This window comes from Babylonia areolata, chromosome 19 (assembly GCF_041734735.1).
Source record: "Babylonia areolata isolate BAREFJ2019XMU chromosome 19, ASM4173473v1, whole genome shotgun sequence".
Taxonomy (NCBI): Eukaryota; Metazoa; Mollusca; class Gastropoda; order Neogastropoda; family Buccinidae; genus Babylonia; species Babylonia areolata.
This window is the reverse complement of record NC_134894.1, coordinates 37,866,931-37,884,721: the sequence shown is the minus strand read 5'-3', so window position 1 is coordinate 37,884,721 and position 17,791 is coordinate 37,866,931. Positions and strand designations below refer to the sequence as shown.

Below are 17,791 nucleotides of genomic sequence, written 5' to 3'. Positions count from 1 at the left end.
CACCGAACGTACTGTCCTATTTTTCATTGCATTGCATTACATTGCATTGCATTGCACTGTATCTTCAAAGCGCCAATATCAGAGTTCGTTCGGTGCCAACAGCAGACTGGAAAATACATACGGTAGGAAACTCTCTCTCTCTCTCTCTCTCTCTCTCTCTCTCTCTCTCTCTCTCTCTCTCTCTCTCTCTCTCTGCCTGTCTCTGTCTCTCTCTGCGCTTCAATCTAATCTCTCTTTCTCCGTTTTTCTGTTGAGTATTTTTTTGTGGTTTTGACTTTTTTTTTTTTTTTGCTCACACTTTTCTTTTAACAAGGTATCACGCATCTTTCCTCTTCTTCTCTTTTTCTTGTAATGGGATAAATGTGTGGGTTGGGAAACCACGCTTCCCAGTAGCTTCTCTCGCCGCCTGAACCTCACGTTTTTTTTTCTTTCAGCTCTGAAAGAGTTTAATGTGGAAGTAAACCCGTCTACACTGCACAAGGAGGAGGAGGAGGAAAGAAGTGGAGAGGAGAGAGAGAAGGAGAAACACAGAGAGACATAGAAAGAGAGAGAGAGAGAGAGAGAGAGAGACTCAGAGAGACAGAAAAAGAGAGACAGATAGAAAGGAGGGGGTTGGTAGGAGGGGTTTGGGGGAGGGAGGGGGGGGGGCAGACTGATGCGCACTGCCCATTCTGCACTCCTATCCCACCTCTCAGCTTCCTGTCAGCGCTCGTCAAAACACTCCACTCCACCCCAACCCACCCATCTTCCACGCACACACACACGCACACACACACACACACACACACACACACACACACACACACTCGATTGCGCGCGCGCACGCACACACGCCTGCCCATACACACACATACACGCACGCACAGCGCGCGCGTTTGCACTCATTTATGCAAAACACACACGCGCGTGCCGCACACGTACACACACTCACACACACACACACACACACACACACACACACACACACACACACACACACACACACACTGACGCACGCATACACTGGCACTCCAGACACACATAGACCCCCAGGGACTTCCCTTCCCCCGCCCCACACATACACTCACTCCACGCTGTCCCATACACACACACACACACACACACACACACACATATATATATATATATATATATATATATATATATATATATATATATATATATATATATATATATATATATATACAAACACAAAACACACACACACGCGCGCACGCACGCATACGCATACTTTTACTTTTCGGTCTCGCTTTTGGAAATCCCCACTAAAAGTTTTTTTTTGGATTTTCTGTCAGTGACGGCAAGCCAAGTAGGTGTTCTGTGCTTGTTTCTTTTTGGCGTTTTTGTTTTTTAAACTTTTTTTTCTTCTCCTTTTCCTTTTCTTTCTCTCTCTCTCTCTCTCTCTCTCTCTCTCTCTCTCTCTCTCTCTCTCTCTCTCTCTCTCTCTCTCTCTCTCTCTCTCTCTCTCTCTCTCTCTCTCTCTCTCTCTTTGTCGTTGTTGATACTTTGATTTGTTGTTATTGTTATTTTTGTTTTCTATAGTGTGATATTTCTGCTCGGGGGGAGGGGGTGGGGACTGGGAATTAACTCAATATTTTATTCAAGATGTAAGCTACGTCGGTCGAAAACTAATGCTGAGCAGCAAGTGTTTTAGTGTTGACGTTTGGTTACATTTGTCGAATAATGATTATAAAGCAAATCGAACATATGCTGGCCGTAGAACATTGATGCTTTATAGTCTTTGTGTGCGTGTGTGCGTGCGTGTGTGTGTGTGTGTGTGTGTGTGTGTGTGTGTGTGTGTGTGTGTGTGTGTGTGTGTGAAAGGGACTGTTAGAAATACGTGGCTATGCGTGTGCGTGTATCTGATAGAGAGAAGGGCAGCGAGGAAGATAGGTACAGAGAGTGGAGACACAGACACCGCCAGACACTCCTAATATACACCTGTCAGGTAGGTAGTCGCAACATATATATAACGCTTCAAGTGGTAACGCTACTCCCAAAACACACACAGCTACACGCACACACACAGCTACACACACACACACACACACACACACACACAGCTACACACACACACACACACACACACACACACACACACACACACACACACACATACACACGATCTCCCACTCCCAAATCACCCGTGCTATCATCAAACATTATCACATGCTTGCTTCCAAAACATCCCCTTTCCAATCTCAGTCGGTTGCTTTTTTTCTGCTTTTTTTCCTCCTTTTTTTTAAAAAGTCATATCGGATGCGGATAGCTTTGATCGCTCGTAGAAATAGGTCCAGAATTTTCCCTCACACAGAGAGAGAGGGGGGGGGGGGAGAGAGAGAGAGAATGTGTGTGTGTGTGTGTGTGTGTGTGTGTGTGTGTGTGTGTGTGTTCCGCTCCTGTTTCCCAACCTTGTCATCAGCACTATACAGGGCATTGCCCTAACAAGAGACTGGGAAATACGTCGGTTTCTCCGTCTCTCTCTCTCTCTCTCTCTCTCTCTCTCTCTCTCTCTCTCTCTCTCTCTCTCTCTTTCTCTGTCTCTCTCCCTACCCTCCCCCATCTCTCTCTCGTTCTCTCTGTCTCTGTCTCTTTCTCTCTCGGTGTCTCCTCTATCTGTCTCTCTCCCTCGCTTCCTGCCCCCTCTCTCTCTCTCTGACCTCTAGCTCTCTCATCATTCCCCATGGACACAGAGAGCGACGCGGGTTTGGTTTTTTTCTTTTGTTTTTAGGATCGTGCCCATGTTTTGGGTTTTGTCACCACCACCACCCCCTCTTACCCACACACACTTCCTCCGCCTCTCTCCCGCACGGACTTTTTTTCGTTCTTTCTTTTTCTTTTCTCTTTGATTAATTTCTTTATTTCTTCTTCTCCTCCTTCTTCTTGCCCACGTTTGCTTGTTAAAACCCACGCTTTCTTTTTTTTTTCTTCTTTTGTTTCAAGTTCTTCTTCTTCTTCTTCTAAAATGCCAAACGATTTCAGAAGCAGGTGTAGTGTATAAACGTTTCCTGTGTCTCTTTGCTTCAGTGTTGCGAAATGATCATCAATTGTTATCATTATTATTATTATTATTATTAATAGTAGTAGTAGTAGTAGTAGTAGTATCATCATCCTCATTGTTGTTGTTATTATCTTTATCACACACAAATGCAATTAAAACGCGGAAGTTATGATATAAAGTCCTTTCTTCTACGACTAAAAACCGCATCCTGTTTCTTCTCTATGCAGCACTTGGCTGGAGGTCAAATAATTATAAGCTGTGATGGTAACAGTCTCTTCTTTTTCGCTGCTTTGCTAGTTTGTTCCATATGCCTAACTAGGACGGTTTTTGTTGTCTTGTTGCTGTTTATTTTATTTTATTTTATTTTATTTTTTTTTTTTTTTTTTTTGCAAGGTATGGGGAAAAGGAAGTAGGCGTAAGTGGGTTTAACCAGTACGTCTTTTTTTTTTTTTTTTTTTTTTTTTAGAAAAAAAAAAAAGTTTTTTATTTGATGCATGATTTTTGTGTACATTAGTTTTTAGGTTTTTAGACAGTATGTCATATAGATAGCTAGATAGATAGCTAGATAGATAGATAGATATTATTATTATTATTATTATGTAAGAAATTGTTGTAAAATTATACAGTACGTAAAATTACCCTTTTGACTTTTATTTTTTGAGGGTACTGTCAAATGAACCCCCCTTTTTTTTTCTCCAAAAATCCCCCAGTAAAGTCCCCGGTGGTTTGACGTAACAAGGGAAAACACGAAGCTATTTATAGCAGTTCTTGAGCGTACTGGAGAGCCTCCGCGCGAAATAGATCAGCGGCACCCCTACCTACCCCCCTCCCCCTTTAATTTGCAGGTCGTGAAAAACACTCCCAGCTGCTGCCAGTGTTCACGTGAAGCCTCGGAACGGCATTACAAGATGCGTGTGCACTGATGATGATGCCAACTCATCTTCCTATTTTTGTCTTCGGGGTTGTGTGTGCGTGCGTGTGTGTGTGTGTGTGTGTGTGTTGTGTGTGTGTTTTGTGGGTTATTTTTTCTTGTTTTTTGAGTGAGTGTTTCACGCTCATCTTTACTCTGTGTGTTTTCTTTTCGACCGTAATTATTTCGCTGTGTGTGTGTGTGTGTGTGTGTGTGTGTGTGTGCGCGCGCGCGTGCGTGTGCGTGTGTGTGTGTGTGTGTGTGTGAGTGTGTGTGTGTGTGTGTTTTCACGGTAACGTTGAACAAAGCCATTGACACACTAAAGACATATGTAAAAGTAAGAACATATTTTTTGGTTGAATCACCAGTTGCTGGGAACGCACAGAGAATATAATAAAGAATATATAAAATCATGGGTGACATAAAACTCACAAACACGAGAATCGCAGACATTGATTACTTTTTTAATGGCTACGTAAAAAAACAACAACAAAACATGCTTTATTGTTAACAAAGTAAACCACACATACAAAAAGCACAGCCATGCACAAGCAATAAACACAGGTACAGGATAGGCATATCGCACACACACACACACACACACACACACACACACACCAACATATATATAGGTATATATATATGTATGTATTTATGTATATGTATACATGCATACATATATATATATATATATATATATATATATTAAAATTAAACATAGACATATGATTTTTTTTAAGCAGTCTAACAATATTTTAAATCAAGGTGTCACATTACGCACACATGTACAACACCAGCAAACATTTTGCGAAATCACATAATCAGCTGCAGTTGTTTAAGATCTGAACTGATACTGTAATGAAGCTGCATTTTAGTACTGAGTGTATCAGTTTTGAATATCTGGAACGCAGAAGAGTTTAAGCGTTTGCCTAAACGTTGTTGAAGTTGATAATAATTCGCGAGAATGTTTCGGTTACCATTGTTGCCTTGGGTTTTGTACGTAGTCGTTTTTCTCTTGGATTCTATTTCTGTGGACTTGATGGTCGGACTGAGCTGATGCAGTCGGGCTGTAGACTGATGGTGAAAAAACGAAGAAGAAGAAGAAGAAGAAGAAGAAAGAGAAGTGATGATTTTATTGACTGGCACTCGTCCTGAAGGTCAAGTGGTTCTCTTGCTGTAGAACGGGGTTGTTGTTTGGTGGTGTTTTTTTTTTTTTTTTTTTTTTTTTTTTTTAATAATTATATAATACAACCAAACGAACGACAGAAATCCAAACTTATCATCATCATCATCATCAACAACAACAACAACAACAACAAGACCATTGTTTTGATTACAAAATGGTCTTACCATGTCAGTAGCGGGTGGACATTGTACCCAAACAAGCATGATATAGATTTGGTAAGTGTGAACATCGATGATAACCAGGACATGTATATTGTTTTTCTTTATTGATGATAACATTATTTTAAAAAATTGTATCATTCTTTCGGGATCGAAGATTGTTATCAAGTTCGGGAGCAGAAGAAGAGCAGTAATTTTTTCTTCTTCTGATATTATTTACATGGTTAAAGAAAGAGCGTTTCTTTATCCTAGAGCAGGGATGCCGCGACTGTAGCCTACCTAAGGGCTCCACATTTACATTTACATTTTCCAGTTCTGCTTCGACTGCGACTAAAAAATAGATATAAATAGATAATAGATAGATAGAATAAATAAATAAACAATCATAAAAAAATATCATTTCTGTGTCTGACGAAATAGAAGGACAATCACACATTGCCGCTGTATTGACCGTCGTTGGAAATCAGGCCCTTGCTGGACATAATAAGTCATGCATTGCTGCTCATGCTCCCCAAATCAGCTCTGTATCAAACACAGAAAAATCATGTTGTGGCAACTCGCCAACTGGCCGATGTTGAACGCTGACGCTTCGATTCCAATTATTATTGACTATCTTTTTGAATATGTTATTTTGTTTATTTCAATTTAATCTATTTTATCTTATTTCATTTCGGGAAGTGAGGGACATCATCCAAACAATCTTCCTCCTCACCCCACCCCCCCCCCCCACCCCCAACCTCTCTCTATTTATCTATCTACTTACATGTCTGTGTACCTATCTATCTATCAATCGGTCTATCTGTCTATCTATCTATCTATCTGTCGGTCTGTCTGTCTGTATATCTATCTATCAATTTCCTTCCTTCGCTCGAGTCCCTTCTCTCTCTCTCCCTTCGCTCTCGTCGGCCCCCACCTCCATCCTCCCTCCCTCCCACCCACCCACGCTCCCCAATCTCCCGTCCCCGTCCCCGCACGTACACCTCTCCCTCCACTTCTCTCCCTCCTCTGTGGAATCCTTCCGGATCGGGGACAATCTTGCCAGCCAACTTCCCCCCTCTCGAAAAGCGACGACATCAAAGACACAGCGACGGAGCTACACCTGCAAGATCAAACGGACAGGCTTTGAACAAGATCAGGTGGCGCACGTAGAGGAAACACACCCCACCCACCCCACCCCTATACCCCCTCGCCTCTCCCACTACACCCCACACCCCACACACCACACCCACAACCCCTGTTCTGTGATAGCTGGCGGAAATTGTTACCTTCTGACATCTTGCTTTTTTAGATCTCTCGAGCCTCTGGAGCCTATCGTCTGGGAAAGTCCACACAACACAATAGAATAGGTCTGTGCGGTGTGGCTGTGTCGTTGGGTAAGTGAACTGGCGTTAGCCGAGCGCGCGCATATGCGCGCGCGCGCGCGCGTGTGTGTGTGTGTGTGCTTGGGGGCGGGGTAGAGGGGTGTTAGGTAGAGATAGGGTGGGGACCGTGTGTGTATGTGTGTGTGTGTGTGTGTGTGTGTGTGTGTGTGTGTGCGTGTTTGGGTGCGGAGTAGGGGGGTGTTAGGTAGAGATAGGGTGCGGACCGTGTGTGTGTGTGTGTGTGTGTGTGTCTTTGTTGTCTGTCTGTTCCTCTGTGTTTGGTGGAGATATGGTAAAGACCGCGTGCGTGCGCGTATGTGTACATGCGTGCGTGCCTGCGTGCGTACATGTGTGTGTGCGTGCGTGCGTGTGCGAACTCTTCTCCACAGGAGCATAAAGTAATTTAGACGATGTCTGCCTTTACCATGCGTCGTCTATGATTAATTCCTGCTGCAGTGAACATCTTTGATGTAAAATTAACATGTAATCTTCGAACTTCTTTGTGCGCAGGCGCCTGTCTGCTTGCGCTCACGCGCACGCGTACACTGACACAGCCACACACACGCCGACACACACACACACACACACACAGAGATACAGACACATACACACACACACACACACACACACACAAAGAGAGATACAGACACACACACACACACACACACACACATTTTACCTGTGCGCGGTGTGGGAGGTACTGTCAATCCCATGACCAGCCATTACATACCCGACGCTGTATCAGCTGAACGCACCACCCACAGCGAATCTCTACAAGCAGTCTCCCGAGACTGATGCCAAACCTATCTATCTATCTATCTATCTGTCTGTCTGTCTGTCTGTCTGTCTGTCTGTCTGTCTATCTATCGTGTGTGTGTTTTCTTTCTTTAGTTTAACGTCTATTCACTCTGTATGTGTGTGTGTGTTTGTGTGTGTGTGTGTGTGTTTGTGTGTGTGTGTGTGTGTGTGTGTGTGTGTGTGTGTGTGTGTGTATCTGTCTATCTATCCATCTATCTAGTGTGTGTGTTTGTTTGTGTGTTTGCGTGTGTGTGTGTTTGTGTGTGTGCGCGCGCGCGCGTGGAAGTCAATAGCTTGGGCGCTTTTCATCCCGCTGAGATTTAGAACGCCACTTAACTGTTGGTGGCATTTTCTGAATCTTTTACCGTGGTGAAGGATCTCACTGCCATCTCCGTTATATCTGACCAGCACTCATGGGATGAATTTACAGTTATGTGGGGCATTAAAAGTGGCCCCAATATCTCTGTCTCTCTGTCTGTCTCTGAGTCTCTCTCTCTCTCTCTCTCTCTCTCTCTCTCTCTCTCGCTCGCTCTGTGTGTGTGTGTGTGTGTGTGTGTGTGTGTGTGTGTGTGTGTCTCCTCCCCCTCTCTCCTTTAGACACAATTTAAAAGACCCCATTTGCTGTCATCGAAAGGTGCATGCAACGCAAATCCTTCTTTCCTTGTATATCAAATAAAGAAACAGAAAGAGGGGAGGACTAAGACAGACCGTGAACAAAATGTTTTTGATATCAACTGTGGAGATCACCGTTATAGATTGCATATTATATGCCTGAGAAACTTCCTCGAAGCCCACTTTTGGGGTTGTTTATTTGCTCAGAGAAATTATATTTTCTCTGACATTAACAGTGTCTTTTTCTTTTCGTTTTTTTCCCTTTATTTTTGTTTGTTTTATTTGTTGTCTTACTGTTTTGTCTTCTTGTTTCTATTATTGTCCTTCTTGTCGATGTTGAAATCACGATGACATACAGTGTTATATTCGGCGTTTACTGCTGGCTACTCCTAGTTTACAAATGCGATTAATCCACATTCATTAAATCACCTGGAAATATAAAATAATAATTTATTCTCTTTTGTAAACATCCTGAATACCAATCATTACTATCACTGACCCGGTAGCATAAATATTCGCATTGTTGGACATCCCATATTAAATATATATATTTGGGATGTCCAATGCGTATAACTAACTAACTCAATAATATATATATATATATATATATATGTGTGTGTGTGTGTGTGTGTGTGTGTGTGTGTGTGTGTGTGTGCATGTACCATACAGTAAACATCCTGTTTGTGACATTTCCCCAATGTCAAACCGTGAAATAAGTATAAAGTTTCAACAAAAAAAAAAAAAAAATCCGCAAAAGAAAGACGATGATCATAGCACAGCCATGTAGTGGTGGCGAGTCTAGACTGTGATTCATAAGAATGGAAAAACCCACTTTACGAGCACTTGGCCGAGGGTTTAAAAAATGGGCGGGGGTCGGAGGTATGGGGGAAGGCGGGGGATGGAGGTGGGGGTGGTGGATGGGAGAGAGGGGTAAGAAGAAGAAGTGGACTCCCCGCCCGCCCCCTCCCCCCTCCCCCGCGCCCCCGCCCTCCTATACCTCTCTCACTTCAGCACTTCGCATGTTAAAACCCACACTACATCTCATTGTTTCCCAGTCTGTGGACTGCGTGAAGGCATTGGGTGTTAAACCATCGTCACCTTCTGTCTGCCTGCCTGTCTGACTTTCTGTCTTCTGTTCTCTCTCTCTCTCTCTCTCTCTCTCTCTCTCTCTCTCTCTCTGTCTGCGGTCTCATCACCCTCTCTTCCTTATCGCTTACTCACATAGTTGTCGACTACTGATTAACACAAGAATCACTTTAGAATGGTCGCATAGCCAGTCTTTGTGTCGCGAGGATGTGCGTGTTTGTGTGTGTGTGTGCGCGCGCGCATGCGTGCGTGCGTCTGTGCGTGTGTGTTTGTGTGTGTATGCATGTGTTTGCACGTGTGTGAGTGCATATGCAAGTGCATGCGTGCTATTGAAACAGCGGTGCATGCATGCACACACATACACACTCTACACACAAACATATATATATATATATATATACATATATATATATATATATATATATATAGAGAGAGAGAGAGAGAGAGAGAGAGATCCATCCACAGCTGATATTAGTTTACTGTCTCTTAGTCCTACCTTTCTCTTTCTCTCTCTTCAGTGAAATTATGACGAATCTCTCTCTGTCAGGTTGCTGCACCTGGCAGTGCTGCAGACCGTCACTCACCTCGCCCAGCTGGTCCGCCTGCTGGGTCTCCGAGGACAGGTGAACCGCCGCAACCGTCTGTACCAGACCCCGCTGCACCTGGCCGTCCTCACGGCCAACGGCCGGGCCACGGCCGTCCTCAGAGCCCTGGGGGCCTCGCTCCGCCTTCAGGACTGCCGCGGCAACACCCCTCTGCACACGGCCTGTCTGCGGAACGACCCGCACGTGCTGAGAGTGCTGCTGGAGAGCGAGAAGGAGGAGGAGGAGGCTGAGGTTGTCGGTCGTTCTTCCGGGGACACAGACACAGACTCCCATGTTGGGCATGGAAGGGAAAAGAAGCGGCTGAATCATCTCCCCATGCAGGAGACAGTGTGTCCTCGGAACGAGATATCTGCAGAAGAAAGTCTCTCCTCGCGAGGGAAGGAAGAGGGAAGAGGAGGAGGAAGAAGTCGAGGATGGGGTGACGTGGAAACGACTGGACTTGACGAACTGGAAAGTGGTGGTGATAGTGATGGTGGGGACACGCTGACCGGTGATGACGTGGTTGGGGTGGGCAAGGATGAGGAGGGAGAGGCGGAGCGGGGATCGAGGAGGGAGAGGGAGGTGAAGGCGGCGCTGTGCGTGAAGAACTATGAAGGGTTCACCTGCTTGCACCTGGCGGTGTTGCACGGGAACGCTGACCTGGTGGCGCTGCTGTTGCAGCACGGAGCTGATGTGAACGCCAGGGTGAGTGTGTGTGTGTGTGTGTGTGTGTGTGTGCGCGCGCGCGTGTGTGTGTGTGTGTGTGTGTGTGTGTGTGTCTGTATGTGTGTGCGTGCACGCCTGTCTCTGTGGACACTTCAGACTAAACCTGTCGGCTGGTATGCTTTTCTTGTCTTTTCCAAAACTTCAGTTCTTGCAACAACAAAAAAAAAAAAAAATGATGGATGGACCTCTGTGCTATTACAGCTGTTGTAAAAAAAAAAAAAAAAAAAAAGACATCAGTTTTCATTTATTTAACAAAGAAACAAACAAAACAAAAAGAAAACAATATATATATATATATATATGCATCCATCCATCCAGTCAGTCAGTCATAACGGAGGTGCTGTGGCATAATTGGTTAGGCGTAGGACGTTCGGTCTGGTGTCTGCGGCCGTTTCGGCATGGTGTCTGTTTTGTCCTTTCGTGGGAAGGAACTTTACTTCGATTTTCCTCACTCACCCGGCCAGGTGTGAAAGGGTACCTGACTTCGGTTGAGAAAGGTTAAAACGGAATTGGGCCCCTGCCCTCCTGTGCTGAGCCCCCTAGATATGTCACGAATAAGATTTCTGTTACATATAAAAAATGGAACACATACCCAGGCTCACACCTTCCGCTACCAATTCCTATCAAGGACAATAACGAAATCATTTTCATCTTCCTTTCTTGCACATTTATTCTTCCGGAATCCCTTTCCCACAACAAATATAATCACGAACACATTCTTACCACCGGCCTAACGCTCTCTCATTCAGTTCAATTCCTAACCTACTTCAAAAATTCAACATCACTTTAGATCTAGACATAACAATAAAAGACGAGCTCAGACGAAGAACAAAAACTTGCATTTTGAATCATGAGGCGGGAGCCAGCTAAACAAAATAACACAAGGAGGGTCGCTGGTACTCAAAGTCTGGCACCTCAAATTTTAGAGACATTCATCCTGCTTTCATCCTACAGCATTTTCTCTGCAAATTTCATGCTCGCATCTCTCTCTCTCTCTCTCTCTCTTCAAGCCAGAAAGTGAAGTCGAACCGTTGACTCCTCATCCCAACTTCCGATTCTCCCGTCCAACCAATCAGAAGGGAGCACACAAAAATCGTGCATTTCGCTCCCTGACAAGATATACAGTGTATATATGAAAATCACTGGGCCCCTGATGGCCAGAAAAAAAAGGTTGCATATGAGACTTTTATTAACCAGAGTCAGTGTGCATGTATGTTCCACAGGACGGTAAGAGCGGGCGCGCTGCATGTGAGAGACCTTTATCAACCTGAGTCAATATACATGCGTGTTGTCCACAGGACTGCAAAAGCTATGAGAGCTTTATTAACCTAAGTCACTATACATGTATGTTCAACAGTACGGGTACGCTCAGTGCATGTGAGACCTTTATTAACCTGTCGCGCTTCATGTGACACCTGTATTAACCTAAGTCGCGTTGCATGTAAGACCTTTATATACTAAGTCGCGTTGCACGTGAGAGCTTTATTAACCTAAGTCAATATACACGTATGTTCCACAGGACGGGCACGCTGCATGTGAATGCTTTATTAACCTATGTCTTCTTCTTCTTCGTTCGTGGACTGCAACTCCCACGTTCACTCATATGTACACGAGAAGGCTTTTACGTGCATGGCCGTTGTTTTTTGTGTGTTTTTTTTTCTTTTTTTTAACCCCGCCATGTAGGCAGCCATATTCCGTTTTCGGCTAGCTGCGTAATTATGAGACCTTTATTGATTAACCAAAGTCAATAATACATACATGCGTATGTTTCCACTGACAGGACGGCAAAAGCTGTTTGCGCTTTATAACCAGAGTCGATATACATGTAAAATATATGTTTCCACTGACAGGACGGCAGAAGCTGTGAAAGCTTTATAACCTGAGTCGATATACATGTATATGTTTCCACTGACAGGACGGCAAAGCTGTGAAAGTTTTATAACCTGAGTCGATATACACTGATGTATATGTCAGTTTCCACTGACATGATGGCAAAAGCTGTGGGAGCTTTATAACCTGAGTCGATATACATGTATATGTCTCCACTGACAAGATGGCAAAAGCTGTGGGAGCATTATAACCTGAGTCGATATACATGTATATGTTTTCACTGACAGGACGGCAGAAGCTGTGAGAGCTTTATAACCTGAGTCGATATACATGTATATGTTTCCACTGACAGGACGGCAGAAGCTGTGAAAGCTTTATAACCTGAGTCGATATACATGTATATGTTTCCACTGACAGGACGGCAAAGCTGTGAAAGTTTTATAACCTGAGTCGATATACACTGATGTATATGTCAGTTTCCACTGACATGATGGCAAAAGCTGTGGGAACTTTATAACCTGAGTCGATATACATGTATATGTCTCCACTGACAAGATGGCAAAAGCTGTGGGAGCATTATAACCTGAGTCGATATACATGTATATGTTTCCACTGACATGACGGCAAAAGCTGTGGGAGCATTATAACCTGAGTCGATATACATGTATATGTTTTCACTGACAGGACGGCAGAAGCTGTGAGAGCTTTATAACCTGAGTCGATATACATGTATATGTTTCCACTGACAGGACGGCAGAAGCTGTGAAAGCTTTATAACCTGAGTCGATATACATGTATATGTTTCCACTGACAGGACGGCAAAGCTGTGAAAGTTTTATAACCTGAGTCGATATACACTGATGTATATGTCAGTTTCCACTGACATGATGGCAAAAGCTGTGGGAACTTTATAACCTGAGTCGATATACATGTATATGTCTCCACTGACAAGATGGCAAAAGCTGTGGGAGCATTATAACCTGAGTCGATATACATGTATATGTTTCCACTGACATGACGGCAAAAGCTGTGGCAGCTTTATAACCTGAGTCGATATACATGTATATGTTTCCACTGACAGGACGGCAGAAGCTGTGAGAGCTTTATAACCTGAGTCGATATACATGTATATGTTTCCACTGACAGGACGGCAGAAGCTGTGAGAGCATTATAACCTGAGTCGATATACATGTATATGTTTCCACTGACAGGACGGCAAAAGCTGTGAGAGCATTATAACCTGAGTCGATATACATGTATATGTCTCCACTGACAGGACGGCAGAAGCTGTGAGAGCTTTATAACCTGAGTCGATATACATGTATATGTTTCCACTGACAGGACGGCAAGAGCGGGCGGACGGCCCTGCACCTGGCCGTGGACACCCCCTGCCCCAGCTCCCCCGTCCTCTCCGCCCTCCTCCTTCACCCCCAGCTGCACATCAACGCCACCAACTTCGCCCAGCAGACGGCGCTGCAGCTGGCCAGGGGGCGCCACCACCTGGAGCTGGTGGAGCTGCTGCACGTGCGCGGGGCCCGCTGGTCCGACAGCATCCACCACCACGGCGGCGGCTACTACAGCAGCAGCGACAGCTTCTCCGAGGAGGACATGGTGAGGTGGTGGTGTTGTTGGTTAAGTAGTGTGTGTTGGGAATGGTGTTTATGTGTAGGGGAGGTGTTTTTGTGTGTGTGATTTTTCTTTCTTTTATTTCGTTTCGTTTGTTTTTTGTTGTTTTGTGCTCTGTGTGTGTGTGTGTGTGTGTGTGTGTGTGTGTGTGTGTGTGTGTGTGTGTGTGTTCTGACAATGCATACGCAACGCGAATATACACTGGTACACACGTACGCTCGTGCGCGCGCACTGACGGACACATAGATACACACACGCGCGCGCGCGCACAGACGCACACACATACAAACACACACACACACACACACACACACACACACACACACACACACACACACACAACTTAAGCCCATGATAAGCTAAAATAACGTGACTTACATAGCATATTGAAAGAACTGTTCCCTTGTGTGTTGCAGGAGGAAGACCTGTTTGTGCCTTACGATGACCTTCGTGTGGCTGGTCAGCTGCTGACCGACTGCCGGGTGTGAAGATGGGGGACTTGCTTGCTGCCAGTCACTGGGACTCCTCTTCACTGCGCGAATGCTTGGGAAAGCTCTTTCAGTGGATGGGGGAAAAAAAGAGAGAAAAAGAGAGGACACATCCATCCACTCATACGTCCACGGACGGATGCACGGACGCGCACACACACAGACACACACGCACGCACACACACACGCACACACGCACGCACACACGCGCGCGCACACACACACACACACACACACACACACACACACACACACACACACACGCACGCACCAACGACCTTATTACTTCGCAACATGTGATGTGGCTGACTCTAAAGATAAACGCACACAAACACAACAACAACTTGAATCACACAGAACAAAAAAAAAGTCATCTGATTATTATTGTCATAGTTTAGCACCTGGACTGAACGAGATGTGTATTAAATGGCCTTTAAAACTGACTTCAATTGATCTTTGTACATTTGTTGGTCATCACGAAGAAGGCAGGTAGGTGATCATGAAGAAACGAAACGCCTACCTCATGTTTCGTGTATTGTGAGATCCGAAGACGCCAGAAAGATCTGATCACATGTGATCTGAAGTGAGCAGTTATAAGATAGCCTGCTTGCGATGATTTTGACTTCAAAACACGTATGTCAAGCATTGTACCACCTTTCCCAAAATGGAACTAGTCTGAACAAAGACAAGAAAGCAAATTGTCTGACAATCGAATTCATATATTTTATTTCATATTATAACTTCTTTTTTGTGTAGTTTCATTTAAAACTGTCCAGCAAGAAAAAAACAGTCTGTAAATGCTATCCACACGATTGTCCTGTCGAAATCACTGTAAATATTATTGTGACATTGTGAAATGAAATCAGATACTGTTTAAACAACGAAACTGAGCGGGATCCAGCAGTGCCCAGCATTGTTTCATTTCACGAAGCTAACGCATGCCAACTCAGAACGAGGAGGAAGCTTGAAGTGGACAGAAGGAAAAAAACGAAGAACACAAATATTCACGATCTTCTGGCACTGAGCAATTTCGGCGTATCTCAAAGGTAGATGTGTGCACTAACCGTGGCTTATCTCAAAGGTTTTGTTTCCCAGCGAACAAACAAGTCATGTCTTGCGGTGATATTTGATCTGATGATCGTGAACGAGAAGGGAGAACTTTATACCGTGTGATTGCCACAGATTTTTTTTTTTTTTTTTTTTTTTGTCTTCCGGGGTTTTTTTGTGTGTTTTTTTTTTGTTTTGTTTTTTGGTTTTAGTTATTGACCTTCACTGTTTCTGTTTTTCCAGTCAGCTCTGTACAGCGGAATGGCTTGATTGAAAAAAAATACTGCTGATCTTTGCCCAGTTCTCCTAGCGTGATTGTTCCATTGCTGTTTAAGGAAGTAGCAGTAAACACCAGCCACTGGTAACGCCACCCACCCCCCTCCCCCAAACCCCTCCACAAAAAAACCCGCTTTACGTGTCCTGTGATTGACAGACCATTGAAATGAATGTACAGCACTGTATGATAATTAACGTATATTGTTGTATATAAATAATGCAGCTGAGGTGTTTTTTAATAACGTTGTCTCGTGAATGACAGTTCTAGCAGGATGTGATCAGAACACGTCGGTGCTGATCCTCGATAGACGAATATTGCTGCACATTACCCATCATGTGACTATGGCTGTGATTATATTCATATAAACCTTATGTGTATATATCCGTATAATTACACTTTAGCTGATACGCACATCCTGAATGGCAATTATGTTCTAACTTTTCGTGATGTTTACGATGTATAAATGAATTTTGATCCAGGCTCAGGAAATTATAGAACCTTATAAACGGAGGCCTAAAGCGCTACATTTTTGGTCGCGCTTTGATAAAGTGAGCAGATATTTCAGGGGTGATGATGCTGATGTAGCCTGTTTTGCTTTTTTGTTGTTGTTCTTTCATATGACTTTTCCATTGTTTTATTTTCCCGTTTTCGTTATTTATTTAGTTTTTTCCCCGTTTTTGTTTTCTTTCTGTTCTGTTGATGATGGAAATATGGCTGGTTTGAGGTCCAAAGCCATTCTGTAAGATTGTCAAATCCACACAGAATTTGGAATGGTGTTGTTGTTTTCGGACTGTGGGTTTTGATTGTTTTATCGGACTACACATTTTCAGGTTGTTGTTTGTAGGCAGTTGAATGATGACATAGATGGTAATAAAAATTGTGAAATCTTTATATTATAAAGAACAACTATTATACAGATGTTGAGAGGAGTGTTTGTCTTATCTTCCTTTCGTTTCCTCATTGTTGATACTGTGACGGATTATGTTGTTGCTGTTGATGTTGTTGGTGATGATTAATTGCAGTGTGTGTATCTGCGGGCCTGTTTATATGTATAAAGCACTGGTACAATTGACCCTTTCTGAATTTATCATTTATAACCCGTTTTCTCTTTATTTGCTACAAAGGTTATCCAGAGAAAATGGGAGTGTCGGGTATTAAGACTGAAACTAAGAAATGATAGTGCAGCAATAAATTTGTCGTGTACTGGTCAGTTATGTGTGTGTTTGATGATGTGTTTCGTTTGATGAGGGAGAGTCGACGAAACAAAGACAATCATGCAGCATAGAATGATCAATGATCGTCAGTTCAAATTTAAGCTTATGTGTTTTATCATCAACTTGGTGAAGTGAAAATTATCTTGTCGTTCTGTCTCTTGTGTAAACATGTGTATGTTTTTTCGCACGTGTGAGATTTCTGACCTACCTATCTACCACCCTCTTGCCGTTCTCTCTCTCTTTCTCTCTCTCTCTCTTTCTCTCTCTCTCTCTCTCTCTCTCTCTCTCTCTCTCTCTCTCTCTCTTGCTGCTCGTGTGTACTTTTACAAGTTTGTAATGTGATTTCTTATGCATGCAACAAGCGAGAGACAGACAGACAGTCACACACAGAGAGAGAGAGAGAGAGAGAGAGAGAGAGAGATCTATCATCCAGATGTCCCTCACAAACCTCTGCGGTACATCTTCTATTTATAACATTGAGAACGCAACCGGATCACGTTCTCAAGAAACCCGATCCTGTACCAGCATGTAGACTCTCTCTCTCTCTCTCTCTCTCTCTCTCTCTCTCTCTCTCTCTCTCTCTCTCTCTGCATCAATTCTGGCAGCAGCTGTCCGCGAACACGAACATGATACCAAGGTCCTGAGACTTACTGGGTGTGCCATGCTATGCCGTGACCTTTGCCCGGAGGCAGGTGAGACTGCAAGGAGACTGCCTTGTGGAAAGGAAAAAGGTCTGTCATCAGTCGTAGATGACTGATTGAAGAAGTCTGTTAAGCATAAACTTACACAATTACACATACAGAGTGGGATCCAAGACGCAGCCTTGACCCAGTGAATCACTGCAGATTGACCCAGTCCACTGCAGATGATAATTATAAAGGCTCAAA

The 17,791-nt window shown here is 43.8% G+C and overlaps 1 protein-coding gene across 1 annotated transcript in view; it reads left to right on the top strand.

The window, feature by feature from the left end:
* Positions 1 to 16,998, top strand: part of LOC143294302 (uncharacterized) — a 26,391-nt gene extending 9,393 nt beyond the window's left edge. The window contains exons 2-4 of the mRNA XM_076605745.1: positions 9,660 to 10,401; positions 13,594 to 13,863; positions 14,295 to 16,998. Coding sequence (XP_076461860.1) covers positions 9,660 to 10,401; positions 13,594 to 13,863; positions 14,295 to 14,366 — 1,084 coding nt within the window. The 3' untranslated portion in view covers positions 14,367 to 16,998. The remainder of the gene's footprint in view (positions 1 to 9,659; positions 10,402 to 13,593; positions 13,864 to 14,294) is intronic.
* Positions 16,999 to 17,791: the final 793 nt, after the last annotated feature.